General features: G+C 42.3%; 1 protein-coding gene across 7 annotated transcripts in view; it reads left to right on the top strand.

Annotated features, from left to right (window-relative positions):
* Positions 1-11,419: 11,419 nt before the first annotated feature.
* The window catches only part of EFR3A (EFR3 homolog A), a 101,631-nt gene continuing 93,430 nt past the window's right edge, over positions 11,420-19,620 (top strand). For 2 of the 7 annotated variants that reach the window (XR_003120779.1, XM_025393859.1), the window contains exon 1: positions 11,420-11,654. Coding sequence is in view for 2 of the 7 variants with exons in the window: in XM_025393863.1 (XP_025249648.1) it covers positions 11,645-11,654 (10 nt within the window). In the remaining 5 variants the exon portion in view is untranslated. Of the gene's footprint in view, positions 12,668-19,620 lie in introns of all 7 variants that reach the window. The other 5 variants (XM_025393861.1, XM_025393858.1, XM_025393863.1 and 2 more) reach the window with 3 other exon arrangements.

Below are 19,620 nucleotides of genomic sequence, written 5' to 3' on the forward strand. Positions count from 1 at the left end.
AGTGACAACCGTGTATCCATAAGCAGCAGCCTGGTGATGCTTCACAGCTCAGTCTCGTGTAACTTGTCTATAGTCACTGAGCTGAAGTCTCAGGCTTTCCTGACTACTCCAAGAGTTACCCAGTTATCATGTCCTGAATTCCTTTTTTGCTTCAATCAGTCAGACTTGCTTTCTATCGATTGAAATTTAGAACTCTGACTAATACATATCATGTATTTAATGAAGATTAATTGAACTTTTATCATGTGCCAGGCACTAGGGACTATCAGATGCCACAGTTACGATAGTGAACAAACGAAGATGTGGTTGCTGCCTACATGGAACTTATAGGCTAGAGATGGAGATATTAATAGAATAATTATGAAAATACATTTGATATTAATTCTGTTGTTTTTTCCACCTTTACAGTTCCTTGAAGTTCATGACATTACTTTCTCTCAGCATTAAAGCAAGAGTATTTAGATCAGAAGGAAAGAGGCAAAATGTTATTCGTGACTAGGGAAGAGGTGAATTAGACATAACTAGTATTTTTAAGAATACTTTTCTGCATTTTGCAGTTTCTGTATAATTGGCATGCATGTCTTCTTAAAACATCATTTCCATTAGACAGATTGGACTTTGCTCTCCAGCTGGAATCACTGAAACCAGCAAAGAGTTTTAGTTAATGCTATCAAAAACTGCTTTCACTAGCCTGCATCATTATAACAGCAATTGGAAACTGTAGTTGGTCTATGTGAGATTATACTAAATTTGTTAACATAATATGTCTTAATATGATTTAGAAGATATGCTTTATTTTCTTGTTAGCACTGTTATAAAACAAGTAAAGCAGGTCAGACTATATTAAGAACAATTTTATTGAATATTAGAATAAATGACCATGGAGAAAAATTACCCTTAAAAGATTTGCAATTAAATTAGACGATTTTAGAACTGACTTATTAAATGTCTAAGCTCTGTCACCTGCTTAGTTATGTAAAATTGTATTATTTTACCTCCATGGTGGGAGAACAGTGATATCAACAGAAATCAATGACATTTTTCTCTCTTCTCTCTCCCCACAGCTCATTCTTCATGCTGTGCTTGTTTATTTGAGTTGTGTAATGATCCCTTATGTTCAGACTTCTGCATCCTACCAAGCTTGCCTGTAGTGGTGCCATTTAAAAGTGTACAAACTTCACTGTGGTTTTGGACAATTAGTTCAAAACTAAGTTTGAGAGCAAAGTGGGAAATTCCACTGGCCATATATTATGAGCTCATAGGGTTTCCTTGAGTCAACTAACCCCTTTGTTGGGAAATTAGATTCCTTTCCACTTTGCTGCTAAACTTCTATTTCTATAGCCTTCTTTCCTTCCTATCTTGTTTCTGTTTCATTTATTTATTGTGAGTTACTCCGTTAAAAAAGCTCACTCTGTGGTTACCAGTAATATTTTTTCTCTCTCTTTTTTTTTTCTTTTTTTTTTTTTTTTTTTTTTTTTTTTTTTGAGATGGAGTCTCACTCTGTTGCCTAGGCTGGAGTGCAGTGGTGCAGCCTCCACTTATTGAAACCTCCGCCTCCCAGGTTCAAGCGATTCTCATGCCTCAGCCTCCTGAGTAGCTGGAACTCAGCCTCCTGAGTAGGTAGTGTGAAGCACACACCACCAAGCCCGGCTAATTTTTGTATTATTATTAGAGACGGGGTTTCGCCATATTGGCTAGGCTGTTCTGGAACTCCTGGACCTCAAGTGATCTGCCTGCCTCGGCTTCCCAAAGTGGAGGAATTACAGGCATGAGTCACCACATCTGGCCTCTCAATATCAGTTGGAAGTATTTAGCCATAGAACTCTGGGTGATGAATGGTTGCTTGCTGCATGATTCAGTCACACCATCTCTCCTAGCTTTGAAAATTATCTATTATTATGCTCTATTACCTGTAATCTAAACAGATCTGTGATTTAGGGAAAGTCATTTTTTACTGACTTTAGGCTCATTGCCTGCACACACAATAACTTTTTGTTTAAATGCTGCATTATAGTGTGGTATTTTTGAACCAATTTAAGGAACAATTAGATTTGATTGAATTCAAATTTACATTAAAATTCAATCACGTGTGACGACACTAGCGAAAATAACTGTTGGGACAATTGCCTGGATCTAGGCATGGTTGAGTCAGACAGAGACAGCTACAGTGCTAGGGCACAGAAATTTATACCTTTCCCTCCATAGCTGGCAAGTTTCAGCTGACATCAAATGTCAGGTGTATTCTTATTCCAGAAACATTTAAATGAGAAAAAAAATACATCTTAGAATTGGGCAAATCTGGTGTTTCGATTTTACAACTTAACTCTTTGAGCTCTGAGCATCTCTTGTGCTCACATCAGACATCTCCACAGTAGGATACTGGCTCTCAGATGATTCCATCACTTCCCTGTTACCTCAGTGCATGTTTCTGGATCTAGCAAGGCAGTTCGATTCATGCACTTGTCAAAAACATTGGGAATTTATTTTGCTGTGTTAGGCCTAATTCTTGCTCTTTTAAAACAAATACTTTGTTGAAAATCTAGGACACAAAGAGACTTGTGGTCTATAACATAACAATGCCCCTGATTCTCTAATAGAAACAATATGATACAACAACCAGAATTCCACACTAGTGTCAGCAATCTGCTTGTGAGATGTATTTTTTTCATATTTCATATTTCCAAGCAGGTCTACCACCTCTCTCCCTTATTTCATTAGGTATAAATAGAATTTGGTTGAACTGGGTTTCTGTTTTAAAGGTATAAAGTGTTCTGGCTTTACTTCTAACTACTTCCTACCCCCATCCCCCAACTACCCCTGCCAGTTCAAGATTCAAGGTAAATATAATTAGTAGTGATAAAGCTAATCATAACTCTATTACCTTATTTGAGGCAAATTTAATAACTCTCCTCCTCCCACTTATCATTTACTAGCTACATTAAAGACCAAGATGGAACAATGTATGGACAAAGATTTCTTATAGGAATGCACAAGTATTGAATGTACAAGTATTGCAATATTTTAAAGTTTATTTCCTGAGAAAGATGAAGGTTGATACAATTAGAACTTGCTTGAAACAACAGTTATAGTCTGAAACCAATAGTCAACAGTCACAATTTCTAATTTCTATCTTTTTCCCAAATGAGAGAAAAACAAACGATTACATGGTGATTGTAATTCAGCTTCAAGCCTTTAAAAGGAGACTCAATACAAAACCTACTGGCATTTGTTAAGGAATTAGAAACAGATGGAAAGCATGATTCTTCCTCTGGAGGGTTTGACATTCTTTCTGCAAAACAGATTGGAAAAAAAGACAATAATTGCCTCTAAATCCAACCATCGTAAGTATGCATCTCCTACTGGGCCTTCTAATTTGCTCTTCAGATGACTTTGCATACTGTCTGTGGTGAAGATCTTGGGTTTGCCGGGGGGTGGGTGGGGGGCAGACAGGCCTGAGTTCAAATTCCTGGGTCATGACTGACTTGTGTGACTTTGGGGAAACTAATCTCTCCATGCTTCAGTTTCCTCATATTAAAACAACGGGTATACTGAAGCTTATCCATTCAGTTTTGTGAGGATTATGTCAGAAAATAAAGGTATTTAGCATGATACTTGGCACATACTAACAGCTTGATAAATTACACCACCCACGATTACTTTTATATGCTAATGATTATTAGCGATAGTTATAGTGAAAACTAGTAATAGTGATTAGGGGATACATAACTAACCACTCCAAAACTTAGTGGCTTAAAGTAACAGCTATTTCTTCAGCTCATGCTCCTGTGTGTTGACCATTTGGGCTGGTCTCAGCTGGGCGGTGCTTATCTGGCTTTTGGCTAGGCTGACTTTTGAATCCTTGTTGAGCTGGGTGACCAGCAGGGGCTGGCTGATATATGGTGGCCTCATCTGGGATGGTCAGTAGGATTGGGGCCTCTGCCTTCGAATAGAAAGATCAGGCTTTTTCACCCTTTTGAAGTCTCTGCTCACATCATGTTTGTCACTGTCTCTTTGTCAAAGCAAGTTACAAGGACAATGCAGACTCAGGGATGAGGAAAAAATTCTCTCTTCAAGGGAGGTATCCCCAAATCAACTGCAAGAGTGTAGATATAGCCAGAGGTCAACACATTAAAGCCATTTTTCTAATCTACCACAAAGATCTCCTTTCAACACTTCAGTTGACCTCTCTGTACTGCTTGTCTTGATACCCTTTATGTTTTTCCCCTTCCTCCCTCCCTCTCTTCCTCAAATTCCCACTCTTCCTCAAATATTTATTAAATAAAATATTTCATGTACAGGAGATACAGCAATAAATAAGATTTGATTCCAATTGTCATAAAAGTCATGTAAAAAATCTCACTGCCTAGAACGAGTCCATATTTAGAAGATTTTTTTCTCTCCTTTTAGCAGCTCCCCTACACTCTGTGTTAAATGCTAAAGCTAGCTAACATTTTCGTAAATAACAATGAGAGCTAATGCTTTCCTCTAACTGTTTAAAATGATAGTGTTTCTAAGGAAGGGTTTCCAGCTGTTTTGTCTGATTTAATCAAGAACTCTTAACCTGATTATCTCAAGATTTTGCTCCACCCATTTGCAATTCTCTTTATAAAGCAGAGATGACTGAGACATTTGGCTCATGGCATGATCAGGAGTGTCTGCCTTGCACAGTGTCCTAGTTGGCACCGAAAAGGTTGGGTAATGACCTTCTGGATTAGAGGCTGTTAAAAAGTAAGCTGGCTGGGCGTGGTGGCTCATGCCTGTAATCCTAGTACTTTGGGAGGTCAAGGCGGGTGGATCACCTGAGGTCAGGAGTTCGAAACCAGCCTGACCAACATGATGAAACCCCGTCTCTACTAAAAATACAAAATTAGCTGGGCACGGTGGCACATGCCTGTAATCCCAGTTAATTGGGAGACTGAGACAGGATCATTGCCTGAACCTGGGAGACGGAGGTTGCAGTGAGCCAAGATCATGCCATTGCACTCCAGCCTGGGCAACAAGAGCAAAACTCCGTCTATAAAAAAAAAAAAAAAAAAAAAAAAAAAAAAAAAAAGGTTAACTGAGGCATAATAAAATTTTAAAGAGTTTATTTGCACAAATAGCGATGCATGAATAGGACAGCTCCGGAACCACTTCTGAGGGAATACCAGGGGAAGGTTTCTATAGGATGGACATAGAAGTAAAGCAAATAAAATATTTGATTTATTTTAATTATATAGTCTCCGTACTTGGTTTATTCTGTTAGAAAGTCCCTAGTTACATAAATTTGTTGGTAACTTCTGATTGGTTGAGCTTAAGTTCTGTTTTACTTGAATTTCAGCATTTACAAGAAATAGCTCAAGTTAAGTTTTACTTATGTTTGCAAATCAAGCAAGGCTTAGTTCACTTACGAGACCTAATTGGTTTTATCTGCTCAGGGGTTCTTTAGACCTGGTCCGCATCTTAATTTACTTTAGCAAGACTCATCTTTTTCATATGTTTTCATAAGTGTTTCCAATTCCTTTGGGGGGAAAGCAGAATTCAAACTCAGGTTTTCTATGTCTAAAGGGTGTTTTTTATGCCTCATAACAACTGGAAAGCCTTAAGTTACGATTAATCAATGGCAAAATGAAATGGAATGAAATGAAACAAAAAGGGCATATTATTGATATATACTGTGAGAAAAAAACTAAGCAATGAGAGCATCAAATTGCATCATTATGATTTTTTGGAATAAGCTTTTAGGAGGAGTGAATGTATAGCCTTATTAGTTATTTCCTACAAACTGTAAATTTACTGGCAATTACCTTTGAAGCACGAAAATGCATGCTAATTAAAAGTGAATTATCTCAGTGCAGGATTTAGAAACTGGAATAAATACTACACTAAACTGGAAACAGAGCTATTTTGGACAATTTGAGCTAAAAGCTAATGCTCTAATAGGATGTCAACAACGACATTTCTAATATTATTTTGACCTCTCATTTTCTGAGAAGGAATAAAAGAAGGGACAAAGAACTTCTAGTTTTAATGGCATGTATTCTGAAAATGTGCCAGAAAACATAAAAAAAGAAAGGACTCTCCTATTTAAGTGCTAGTGAATGTCTTTCTTGATTTGAACGCAACATTGGCTTTTGAAGAGTTTAAACAAAATAAACAGGTACTATTAGTAATGATTAATATATAGGTCATGAGGTAACAAATGTTCCAGTCCTGACCAGCCTGTAGGTATAAATAAGGACAAGTTAACGCCCACATTACCTTGGTTCTTTATCCCACCTGCACATGCAGGCCTCGGCAGCCCTCCTTAGGATCCACCCCAGTTACTGGGAGTCCCCACTACCTGCTATGTACCATAAGAAGCACTAGGGCCCTTTGGAGACAAGATGGAGGTATGCAAATTAGCTCTGGATCTTGAAGGAAGCACCTCAAAGCCAACTTAGAGGTCTTGGAAGGTTTTTTTGTACTTAGTGATATTTGAAAATAATTTATTCCTTTTTTAAAAAAATCAGTTGCAAAGACTACAACAATCACACTCCTTTTTCATTGTACATTGTCATCTTTCTGTTCAAAGCCCTTTTTTTGTTAATTTTATTTCCCTATTCTCACTCCCTTTCCCTTCACCTCCTTATATAGCATTGTTAAGATCCATGTTTTCTATGTGCATGCTTTTTAAAAAATTGACACAAATAGTACCGTGCTATAAATATTGATGCCTCTTAATTCTGCCTTTTTTTTTTTTTTTTTTTTCTTTTGAGATGGAGTTTCGCTCTTGTTGCCCAGGTTGGAGTGCAGTGGTATAGTCTTGGCTTGCTGCAACTTCTGCCTCCTGGGTTCAAGTGATTCTCCTGCCTCAGCCTCCCAAGTAGCTGGGATGACAGGCGCCCACCACCATTCCCAGCTATTTTTTGTAATTTTAGTAGAGACAGGGTTTCACAATGTTGACCAGGCTGGTTTCGAACTCTTGAGCTCAAGTGATCCACCCACCTTGGCTTCCCAAAGTGCTGGGATTACAGGCGTGAGCCACTGAGCCTGGCCAATTCTGCATTTTTAAGATCAAGCCATGTTGCTGATGTGCATCCACAATACGTATGAATCCGCCATGTTCTGCAAGTGACAAACGCCTAGGTGGCCTCCAACTCCCCATTAGCATGAACGACACTTCAATGAACCTTTTACCCATGTTCCTTGTGGACCCTGGTGAGAAATTTTCCAGGATATACTCCCAGGAGGATGATCTCCAGGTCATAGGGCATACTTAATTACACTACACACTCACAAGGACTTTGGAAGTTAGCTAGAGCAGGGGAGAGAAAAGCCCACTCCAGCAGGGCAAAGAACATGGACAAAAGAATGGAAGAGTGCTACAGCAGAGTGGTTTCTGAGAACTGTGCACTAATGACTGTAACTTGTGATGTGGGGGAACTGAAGAGCTCTCAATGTCAGGCCTTGAAAGGCTTCCTGTGCTAAGCTAAGGGGTTTGAACTGTAGATTGAACACTCTACTGAGCCATAGACAAGTGTTAGCAGGTGAGAGGTCATAGTCCATTTCCATTCCTACAAAGGAATACCTGAGGCTGGGTAATTTATAAAGAAAAGAGCTTTATTTGGCCCACAGTTCTGCAGACTGTATAAGAAGCATGGTGCCAGTGTCTGCTTCTGGTGAGGGTTTCAGGGAGTTTCTACTCATGGTGGAAGGGGGAGGCAGGTATCCCATGGCATGAGAGAGGGAAAGGAGGTGCCAGACAATTTTTAGCAATCAGATATTGCAGGAACCGACAGATAACTTATTCATTACTTTAAGGAAGGTACCAAATTGTTCATGAGGGATCCACCCCCATCACCGAAACACCTTCCACCTAGGCCCCACCTCCAATTTGGGGGATCAAATTTCAATATGAGATTTGGAGGGAACAAATATCCAACTATATCAGAGGTATCATTAGGTTTGCATGTTAGAAAGGGCACTCTGCCTGCCCTGCACCCTGACAAAAATATCACCTCAAATACCGAGCTCAAACACTAAAGTGGCTCAAACACCAAGGCAGTGCATCTTCTCTTAAAGGGTGGCTCATCTCCATGTCTACCACACACAAGTCCAGGACAAGAGCTGGGCAGTGTGGGCACCAAGGGAGATGGCTAAATCCTAGTTCCTGCCAGCCCAGACTGGGCTCCAAGAGAGGAGCACTGACACATAGGGGATAGACAGGGGAAGGGTGTTTGCAAAAGGGGACAGAAGAAGGTGCCCCAAGAGAGGCTAAGACCAAGTATCAAAGATGATGGCAGACTCACTGCTCTCAGAAGTAGGGGGTGGAGGGCCAGGCGTGGTGGCTCACACCTGTCATCCCAGCCGTTTGAGAGGCCAAGGCAGGCAGATCACTTGAGGCCAGGAGTTTGAGACCAGCCTGGCCAACATGGCAAAACCCATCTCTACTAAAAATACAAAAATTAGCCAGGCGTGGTTGCATGCACCTATAGTTCCAGTTACTTGGGAGGCTGAGGTGGGAGAATTATTTGAACCCAGGAGGCGGAGGCTGCAGTGAGCTGAGATCGCACCACTGCACTCCAGCCTGGCCGACAGAGTGAGAGTCTGTCTCCAAAAAAAAAAAAAAAAAAAAAAAAAAAAACCCCAAATCAAAAAAGAAGCGGGGGCTGGCTGCGGGGGATACACCGGCAGAACTCTGATCCAGAGAATAGGTTAGGGAAAGGGTATGGTAACATTGCTACCGACGTGCACAAACTAGGAAAAAAAAAAAAAACCACGTAGGTACTGTATATATAATCAAAACATTATGACACTATTATTCCTGACATTCAGCTGTCCTTCCTCAGAATCTTTGGCTGCTGATTTTTATTTCTGGCAACAATACAAAACCAAAAGACCAAGAGGATTAAAAACAGGGAAAAAAAACCCCAAAAACAGTATGTGCAGGACAATTTCGGGGCCTTTGGGATCTGCATCTTTTTCTAGGTAATGTAAGCAGAGATGTCTGCTTTTTGGAGTTGTGTCTTCCTTGGCTCCTGGGGCACTGTGCCCTGTAGATCTCGTCTCTCTATGTGCCTTCACTGGCTCCACATTCTCCCTAAAAGGGCTCTCTTTGACACCCAGCTTCAGTTCCTGTCCCAGGACCAAAGATTTCCAAACCTCCCACCCTGAGATCCCTCAGCCCACCTTCATCCTGGCTTTCCCAGCTGCCTTCAGATTCATTCACTCGAATGTCTCCCTCTGATGTCACGTCAAGCTCAATATGTCAAGGAGAAACTCACATCCTTTCTTAACACCCCTTCCCTAAAACAGCATTTCTTCCTGACTCGTCTACTGCTCTCCAGCACCACCACTTTCCTTGTTCCAACCTTGGAGTTACATAACTAACAGATGCCTCTCTATTACTCCCAAGTCAGCAGCCAACAAATCCCAGGGATTCTTTTCCTACAGTAAGATTCAGTTCTTTCTTTTTCAAGAGCCACCACCAAGACTAAATACCTAACACTCTCTCCTGTATTGAGGCCTTCCGATTTGACTGCCTACCTCCACAGTTTCTCTACCACACACCATTCCCCCTGCAAGGCCCTGTTTCTGATCATTTAATGCTACTGTTATGCTTTTTGTAAAAATCACAGAACAGTTTCTTAAAAGACAAATTCCAAGGTTGAATGTAAAGTTGATTATTAACTAGTTTTATTTACCTGTTTTTGTTTTCACACTCTTGAATCAAATCCTTTATTTATACAGTTTTTGAATTAATATACTCTGGCCCCCAACTGTGTGCCAGCCAAGGATACATAAATATGAACAGAATATGGCTTTTCCCATTTTCTGAAAAGCATATAGGCCCGTGGTAAAACACAAGCACTCATGACAGTTTATTTAGGATGCAGTGGGAAAAGTGCTGTAGCAGAGAGGAATCAAGATAATGCCAAAGTCTTAGGGAGAAAACTGGGAGCAGGAAAGATTTTATAGATGATAAAATATGCAACAGGGCATTGAAACATGAATAAGTGCTGGCCAAGCACTTGGTAGTTTGGTCTTTACTGTTAGCAAGGGACAGTCTATTTATTTATTTATTTATTTATTTATTTATTTATTTATTTATTTTTGAGAGGAGTCATATTCTGTTGCCCAGGCTGGAGTGCAGAGGCCCGATCTCGGCTCACTGCAACCTCTGTCTCCCCGGCTCAAGCGATTCTCCTGCCTCAGCCTCCCAAGTAGCTGAGTGAGAATGCAGGCATGCGCCACCACGCCCGGCTAATTTTTGTAATTTTAGTAGAGACAGGGTTTCGCCATGTTGGCCAGGCTGATCTCGAACTCCCGACCCCAGGTGATCCGCCTACCGCCGGCCTCGGTCTCCCAAAGTGTTAGGATTACAGGCGTGAGCCACCGTGCCCGCTGGACAGTCTCTTTTATAGGTACAGTACGCACTCTCCTCTCCCCAGCTGCTGTGACTCACTCTAAATTACCCTCCGCCCTCTCTCCAGCCTCTTTCAGGTCTCCCTTAGGCTTTGCTAATTCAAATTCTGCTTTCTTTCAAGTCCACCTCAACCCAAGACTAATTTCTCCTCAGCGCTTCCTGGCTCTGATCTTCATCTTCTTCATCTTCTCCTCCCAGTACTGCACAATATCATTTCTTAATCTGAATGTTAGCGCTACTTTTTAGGACAAAATTTCTCAAAATTAAAATTGTATTTAAATCATCTGTATATGTGTTCGTAGGTTTGGTTCAGCACCTAGGAATCTGCTTTACAACAGGTCCCCAGGGGATCCAAGCACAAAACGATCCTGGACCACTTTGACCCACTTTGAGGAAGGCAGTGTTAACTCTGCGGTTGACTTTTATATCTCCATATGGGCTGTCCTCAGCCCACCGCGCCTAGCATAGTGTACGTGCGTTGCTCAGCTCTCTGGCTCCCGGGTCTGCTCAACTTGGTGACTATTAGATATCTCAATTATTAATCACACCCAGAGTCAAGAAGAGTAGCTCAGCCAAGTGCACAGTACCTGCCCTCTCCAGAGGAGACTAACTCCTGAGGCGTAAGGTCGCTCTGAAAGTCACAAGAGCAAAAGGAAATTACATTTTCTGTCTTCTCAAAAAATGAGCAGCCATCACCCCAAATGACCTTAGTGCATCTCAAATAAACCATGCTTTCAGAGTATGCAAAACGCATTGCAAGTTAAACCGATTGCAAAAGAAAAAGCCCACAGATACTCCGTGCGCTCAAAGCCATCATCCTCACAAACGTAAAGTGATGTACTCCAAATAGAGATCAAGGAAAACGAATGCAACTCAGGTCACCAGGCTTTGGCAACAGAAAGCACCCGAAGTTGTTCTACGTGGCTGTCCCCAGTCACTCAGTACACCCGCTAGACAAGGGATCCTGGGCCGAGCCCGGCCGTCCGCGGGGGCGGAGCCGGGACGGCAGCGGCGCGCTGACGTAACGGGCGTGGGTCGTCCGTCGCGTCGCCCGGCGGGGACCGGGCTGGCGGCGGTAGCTGTCGCCCGCTCGGTTGCGTGACCGCGGGGTCCGCGTCCGCTCCCTCCGCCCTTCGCCCTTCGCCCTTCGCCTCGTCTCGGCCTCCGCGGCCGTGCAACGGCCGTCATGGTGCCGTCGGCGCTCCCTGCGCGACCACGCTGAGCCTCGGTGCCGCGGCGAGCGCGGTCGAGGTCGCCATGCCTACCCGTGAGTGGCCGGCCGAGGGCCGGGGGCGTTAGGAGGCGGCCGCCTGCGCGACGCGCTTCGGCTGGGTCGTCCTCCCGGGGCGGCTGGGGAGGCTGGGCCGCGCTGAGGAGAGTCAGGAAGTGCCTGCGAGCGGCGGAGTTAGTTTCGTTTCCGCTCAGCCTTCCGGGGATGGCGTGAGCCCGTTGCACGGATCGGGAAACTGAGGCCCAAACGTTAAGGCAACTGCTGGGACGCGCTGTTAGGAGACGGCAGAGCTGGTGGTAACCTAGACCCGTGGGATTTCAAAGTTAAAGCCCTTTTCCCACGGCCACACGGCTTCGTGGGACTTTATGGAAATACTGAAAATAACTGCGGTGCCGTTGTCAGTCCCTTCTCACTTCAGGGGCCGGACGTCGCTAGCGGACGCGCCGGCCCCGAGCCCCTTCCCGCGGGCCCCAGACAGACCCCCGACAGCCTAACGGCGTCCGTATCGCGGCCGGGGCGGCTGAAGTCGGCGCCCTCTGTGGAGCTTGTTAGGCAGAGGCGCCTCGAGTGTGGCTTTTTGGACGACACTTCGGGTTCACCCGGGCAGATGATTAAAAATACTGGTTTCGAGCCCCTCCCTAGTCCCATGGAATTAGAGTTTGGAGTTTGGGCCCCGGAGTCTGCACATCTAATAAGCGTCCCTGGGGTTACCAAGGCACCCCAAAGTTTAAAAGTCACTCGGTCTTGGAGGATTTTTAGACAGACGCGATACTACCATACTACTAATGACCTATTTTTAAATGACTCAGATAATCGCAGTGTGACTTTATATCCACTGGTCAATATGGACATGTGCAAACTAGGGAAGCTCCTGATCTTGGGTAGAGAGGAAGCAACTTGGTCATTGATTTGAGAATTCAAGTAGGACTCTTTTGACTAAGTGTTCAATACCGTAGAATCTTTACACACTTGTGAATATATTTCCTAGAATTCATAACTACTTCTAGTTGTCCTTATTTTTGTAGCCATATGGGACACTGAATTTCCAGGTCAGTCTCAAATGCCCTTTTCGTCTAGCGATGGGAAAAGATGAGTTATTTCTTGATATTAGAAAGATTGATGTTTTCTTGATATTTAAGGATGTTAAATTTAAATTGATACTAAAGATATTTAAATATTTTCTTGAGATTTAAAGATTTTCCTGTGGCAGATCTTTAGTCCTAATGCAGAGATTACTTTTAACTGCTCATACATACGTGGGTACTGTGGATTTTGTTTTCTTGACCCACCACTGTGTGTCCTTAACTCACGTTCTTGGACTTCGTATCCAGTAAATATGTCCAGTTTATATTTGTTTTATTCCTTTTGGCTGGAAGAATATCATTTACAATCATCTTCATTGCTATTGCCGGTTTATTACTTCTAAATTCATGTTCACGTCATTCAGTGAATATTTGAGACTAGCGCTATGCTAATCTTTTATTTTCTGAGAAACCAAAGGGGAGGAGGTAAGCACCTATTGAAAGTTGAGGCTTCGAGTAGAATTTATTGGTAACATGCCAAAATTATCCTGTGAAATAAAATTTTTAGTTATGTTCTAGGGTTATCTAGCTTCATAGAGTGGATATAGTAAACTTGTTTCTTTTGAAATGTTTAGTTTACTCTGCAAAATGATTTTAGGATGGGCCATGGTGGAGTTTGCATAGTTAAAAATGCAGATTTCACGCCCTGACTGGAAGACAAGTTTAATGTTTGCTTTATCTGTCATTGTTAATATTTGTCATGGTACATTTTTTATGACTGAATAGAAGTGTGCCGTGGATTGATTGACTGGGGGTACCCGTGTGAGGTGCATAGTGTTCATATTTGCCTTTTCTCTTCTTTGGCTGTCACAGCTGCCAGAATTGCTGGGATAGTGCAGTGGACAATAATATCTCTTTGAAATTCTGTCTGTAGAATATATATCCAACACAGAGATGGCACAGTTGTTATTCTCTGAGGGAATTTAGAAGGAAGTTCACAGCTCTTAGGAGGAAAACTATGCTCAGATAAGTTAAGTGTTTTTGTTTGATTGGTTGTTTTAATGTTAAATGGTTGAGAGGCTCAGTGATAAGCCCAGGCCAGTTAATCCATAAGAGTTTTAATTAAAATCAAAGGGTTGGAGGTGGTCACTGTGGTCTCTCAGACTCTCCAATTCTGAGAGCAACCCTTGCTGTAAGTCATAGAATTATTCTACTTTAGCTGTTTTGTTGCTTATTTGGAATATTGGTACTCGTCGAAACTGTTGTTAATAACTAGAATCCAGTGGAGCATGCAGTAACCCCACTGGCTAAGCAATGATATATCTCATGAATATTAACAGCCACTTCACTGGAATTATTTTGGAGATCCATAGACTCTCTGAGAAAGCAACCACCTGGAAGGATGCCTGACAGGAAACTGCCAGGACTCAGAAACAATTTTGTGGTCGTGTTACAAGCCTGTAGTCTGAAACAATCCTTAGGCACAGATTTCAAGACTATGTCACTGAATGCTATTTCAAACCTGTAAACCTATAATCTGACACGTCATTTTTCTAGAGGCCTTTATTTCATTCTCCATTCAAAGGACCATTAAGAAACATTCTCTTTTAAAGATTTTCAAACTCTGAATCGGAATGTGAGTTGGAAGGACTGTTAAAGCTTCTTAATCATTTTATTTTGTGTATTGGTAAGCTGAGCCTTCTGTGAGTTTCCATGGAGTAAAACCATGACTTGAACACAGAACTGGACCCTATAATCAGTAACCACAGCGAGCATAGTAACATTAATTTTTCTCTAGCACTAAATTGATGATAGTTTAGCTTTTTTTTCCCCTTGCGTTACATTAAGACAAATGTAAGCTTGGTCAAAATTTAAATCATTCCGTGAACTTACAAGAATGCCTTTGCTTCCATCCTGTGACAGAAATCTTGGGAAAAGCTGTGGATCCCACTGGTATGCTAAGTAGATTCTTGTTTACATAGACACAAACTTAAACTCTTAGTAAACTCCTTATATGAAAGTAGCTCCTGAGTTCACAGATAACTTGCTTCAAAACAGGTCCAGTAAAATGTGCTCTTTTATATTATATGAGAATTTATTCTATATTTTCTAGGGAAAACCAAAACTCTCAAATGTTTGCTGTTAAACTATACTTTGAGTGATTATGGGTGTTGAATGCTTTCTTTTCTTTTTTTTTTTTTTTTTTGAGACGGAGTCTCGCTCTGCCGCCCAGGCTGGAGTGCAGTGGCCAGATCTCGGCTCACTGCAAGCTCCGCCTCCCGGGTTTTACGCCATTCTCCTGCCTCAGCCTCCCGAGTAGCTGGGACCACAGGCGCCCGCCACCTCGCCCGGCTAGTTTTTTGTATTTTTTAGTAGAGACGGGGTTTCACCATGTTAGCCAGGATGGTCTCGATCTCCTGACCTCGTGATCCGCCCGTCTCGGCCTCCCAAAGTGCTGGGATTACAGGCTTGAGCCACCGCGCCCGGCCTGCTTTCTTTTCTTGTTTAGGTACTGACGTTGATGTCTAGGCAAATTTCTCAGGCTATAGTAATAATATGGTTACTCCATATTTGTTTTTCTTTTGATGACGCTGATGATATTTAACTTATTTTTAAATTCATTTTTATGAAAGAAATGCAGAATGAATTGTAAAAGTGCTGACTGAAGTGTTTTCCTTTTAGAGACACATTACATGCAAACTTGGCCTACGCTTTCATATTACTGGATTATTAGCCTTTTGTGTTCATTCATATTCTCATTCTTTCTCTCCTTTTTTCCCCTCTTCCCCCCTTTCCTCATCGTCCCCTTGCTTCCTTCTCCCTTCCCCTCCCATCTCCTTCCTTCCTCCCTTCTTCTGTCCACCACCTGTGTGTCCTGCCAGAGCTGTAGCTGATGAATTTTCTTTTTTGCAGTGACCTTTGGCTTGCCACTGCCCTGTTTGCTGCCCAGATCTCATCTTTCAGTCTGTCCCCACTCATGGGGACATGGAGCTGCATTAAAGATTATATAGGTAGTAGGAGATAATGCTGGAGAAAGAGAAAGCCAGAGTTTGAGGTTTTTGGTTTTTTTAAGATGGAGTCTTGCTCTGTCGCCCAGGCTGGAGTGCAGTGACACGATCTCTGCTCACTGCAACCTCCAAATCCCAGGTTCAAGCCATTCTCCTGCCTCAGCCTCCCAAGTAGCTGGGACTACAGGCATGTGCCACCACACCTGGCTAATTTTTTGTGTTTTTAGTAGAGATGGGGTTTCACCATGTTAGCCAGGATGGTCTCAATCTCCTGACCTCGTGATCTCCCTGCCTTGGCCTCCCAAAGTGCTGGGATTACAGGCGTGAGCCACCGCTCCCGGCCATTTGAGGGGTTTCTGTGCTCTCACAATCGCAGTTATAGTGGCTTTTTATAGGCTTAGTAGCAGTTTCCAACTTCTTGATTGCTTTATGAAGACTTACAGTTTGCTATTAGTAATAGGAAGTAATTATTGAATACTGATTGTGTGGTAGGCAGTATGCTTTGTGCTTTACCTGATTTATCTTATTTAACTCTTGCACTTTGAGGGAGGCCCTATTTGACCTGTTTTAGAAGATAGAGAGATTGAAGTTCAGAAAAGGTAAGTAACATTCCTAATGACAGTAAGTGGTAGAGCTGGGATTGCAACTAGATGGGTCTGACCTCTAAGTCCCAGCTCTTTTTTCATACTGTAGTGCTCTGAGCCAGGCAGGAGTTAAATGGGATCCCATCAGTTTAACACTGTTACTTTTGCTTAACACTGTGCCTGGTTATATAATAGGTGCTTGGTAAATGTTGAATAAATTAATAATTGAATCTAAAAAATTTTTAAATTGATACGTAATATTTTCACATTTATGGGGTAGGGTACATGTGATATTTTGTTATATTCATACAGTATGTTAATAATCAGGTCAGGGTATTTAGGGTATCCATCACTTTGAGTGTTTATCGTTTCTGTGTGTTGGGAACATTTCAAGTCCTCTCTTCTAGCTACTTTGAAATATACAGTACATTGTTGTTAACTATAGTCATCCTCCTCTGTTATCAGACGTTAGAACTTACTCCATCTAACTGTATGATTTACCTATTAACCAACCTCTCTTCATCCGCCTTGCTCCCCCACACCCTTCTGGCCTATGTGTAGAATGGATTGAATTGTAACTGGAGTCAGATAAGTTATTCTCTGGATACCATAACTGGAACTTTTTTTTTTTTTCCATAACGATAGTGTTATAAAAGTTTTATAATTTGGCGAGGCGCAGTGGCTCACGCCTGTGACCCCAGTGCTTTGGGAGGCCAAGAAAAGAGGATTGCTTTTGGCCAAGAGTTCTAGACCAACCTGGGCAACATAGACCCTGCCTCTACAGAAAAATGAAAAGTTAGTCAGGTATGGTGTTACATACCTGTAGTCCTAGCTACTTGGAGGCTGAGGCAGGAGGATTGTTTGAGCCGAGGAGGCTGAGGCTGCAATGAGCTATGATCTCACCACTGTACTCCAGCCTGGGCAACAGAGTAAGACCTGTCTCTAAAAAGGAAAAAATATATATATATAGTTTGTGATTGTGTTCTTTGCAGGCCTGTCTGTACCATATTTGAGGTCTGCGACAAGAATACAAATGGAGGTCTGCAAATCATAGTTTAAATCAGGGGTTTTCAGTCTTTACACTATTGATGTCTGGGACAGGTTTAGGGGTTTCAGGGGCTGTCCTATGCACTGTAGGACATTTAACAGCATCCTTGGCCTCTACCAACTGGAAGCCAGGAGTAACCTTCCTGCCCCAAGCTTGTGACAACCAACAGTGTCTCTAGACATTGCCAAATGTCCTCTGGGGGACAAAATTGTTCCTGGTTGAGAACCACTAGTTTAAATATTTAAATGTTATAGACCATACTATGCCCACAGCCTGACCTGCTTTCCCATGCAGGGTCCCCAGACTGCTCCACAGACATTGCCTTCTCAGTGCAGAGGTCCAAGTAGCTTGTAGGCTTGATCCAGTCAGTAGCAGTCTGTTGGGGTACAGCAGAGTCTTGCCGGACCCTGACCTGGGATTGACTGTCAGTTTCCTTCAGGAAGCCAGGGTGAGCAGGTTCCCTCCTTTGGTACTGTAGTTTTCCATCTCAGGATTTCTAGTTAGTTAGTTCTAAGCACCTCCCAGAACTATACTAGCTGAGTAGCTGGACAGATGGAAGGTGGAAGGAAGCCCAGCTTTCTGGGGAACTCAGTCTGCTTAGACTCCAACTTTAGGTGTCATGGAATGGGAAACTTGAAGCAAAAACAGCTGCAGCCATCTTTCTCTGGTGTTTTGAGATGGAGTCTCACTCTAGACCAAGCTGGAGTGCAGTGGTGCGATCTCGGCTCACTGCAACCTCCGCCTTCTGGGCTCAAGCTATTCTCCTGCCTCAGCCTCCTGAATAGCTGGGACTACAGGTGTGTGCCACCACGCCTGGCTAATTGTTTTGTATTTGAGTAGAGATGGGGTTTCGCCATGTTGCCCAGCATGGTCTTGAACTCCTGAGCTCAGGCAGTCTGCACGCCTCAGCCTCCCGAAGTGCTGGGATTACAGGCGTGAGCCACCGCGCCCAGACATTCTCTGGTTTTCTAGGGCAGTGATTTTCAGTTATCACTACCGCATGCACTGTCCCACCCCCACACACCCCTGTAAAAGGAGAGACAGTCCTCTGTGTTTTGCAGGGCAGAGGCCCTTTTTTCATAGGTCAAATAAGATACTGATTTTTAGGATGAAACCACATTTTACTCATTACGTGGCTCGACTCTGGTGTGGAATGATCCAGTTATCATTTGCAGTGTGTCTGTTGTGGTGGGATGGATTGCAGTGAATGAATCTTCATCCTATAGTGAGAGTAGAGAGGTTGTTATTGGTACCATTGAAGGAAAGGAGTCCCAGACAGTCTTAGAAATAAAGAGGAGGGCACAGAAAACCCCAATATGGCCCCCAACTGCTTCCGAGAAGAAAGAGTGGACCGGAAGATAGGACATGAGTCGTTTGTCTAGGTTAAGGAGTCTTCAGTTTTTTTGCTAAATGAACCCTTTTGAGAATCTGATGAAAGCCATGATTATTCTTCCCCAGAAAAATGCAGATTCTTGCCCAAAGTTTTGCATATAATTTGAAGAAATTCAAAGGCATACTAAGATGGAAAAATGAAGTGAATCACCACAGTGGCAGTTCTCTGAGAAAAGGACCCTAACTGAGGTTGTGGAAGAATATCATTTGCCAAATATATGATGCCAATATAAGTATGTCTTTTTTCTACTTTTTTGTCTGTTTTCCCCCTAACCTTTTAACATTATCTTGTTTTTTCTTACCTTCTCTGTTAGCCTACTGAAATCTTTAAAGTATTATATAATATATAGATGGATATTCAGTAAGGCTTTTCTAAAATTGATATCTATGAAGAGAGTTAGTTTAAGAATTGCAGGATCACCAGAGAAGGAACTTTAAGAGACGGAAAAATGAAATTGAATAGAATTTGAACTTAAAAGGCCGTTTTATCCAATCATTAAGGGGAAAGTGAAACCAAAGTAATTTTGAGGCCAAGGGAAAAGTTCCCTTTTGCCCTCTGAAGGTTCACTGAAAAATCAACTGACAGAAGGCAGATTAATTGGAGAAAAGGCATACAAATTTATGTAATGTATGTATGCACGGGAGCCTTCAGAGTGAAGACCCAAAGATACAGGGGAAAAATGCCCATTTTTATGCTTAGGTTCAACAAAGTATGGACATATTGGCCAAAATACGAATGATCTAATGTTAACAGACTGAGTGGGGAAACTCAGCAAGGCCCATCTAGATTTTTCTTGCATTCTCTGAGCATGCATTCCTTTCTTCTGAGTGTGGAGCAGGACCCTGTCTGGCTTGGGGTCTTGTGACCCACAGTCAAGATAGGTCAGGTAATTTCTTTATGATCAGTTTTTACACAGAAAGACCAAGGGAAAGTTATAGTAATATTTT

Source organism: Theropithecus gelada, chromosome 8 (genome assembly GCF_003255815.1).
Source record: "Theropithecus gelada isolate Dixy chromosome 8, Tgel_1.0, whole genome shotgun sequence".
NCBI lineage: Eukaryota > Metazoa > Chordata > Mammalia > Primates > Cercopithecidae > Theropithecus > Theropithecus gelada.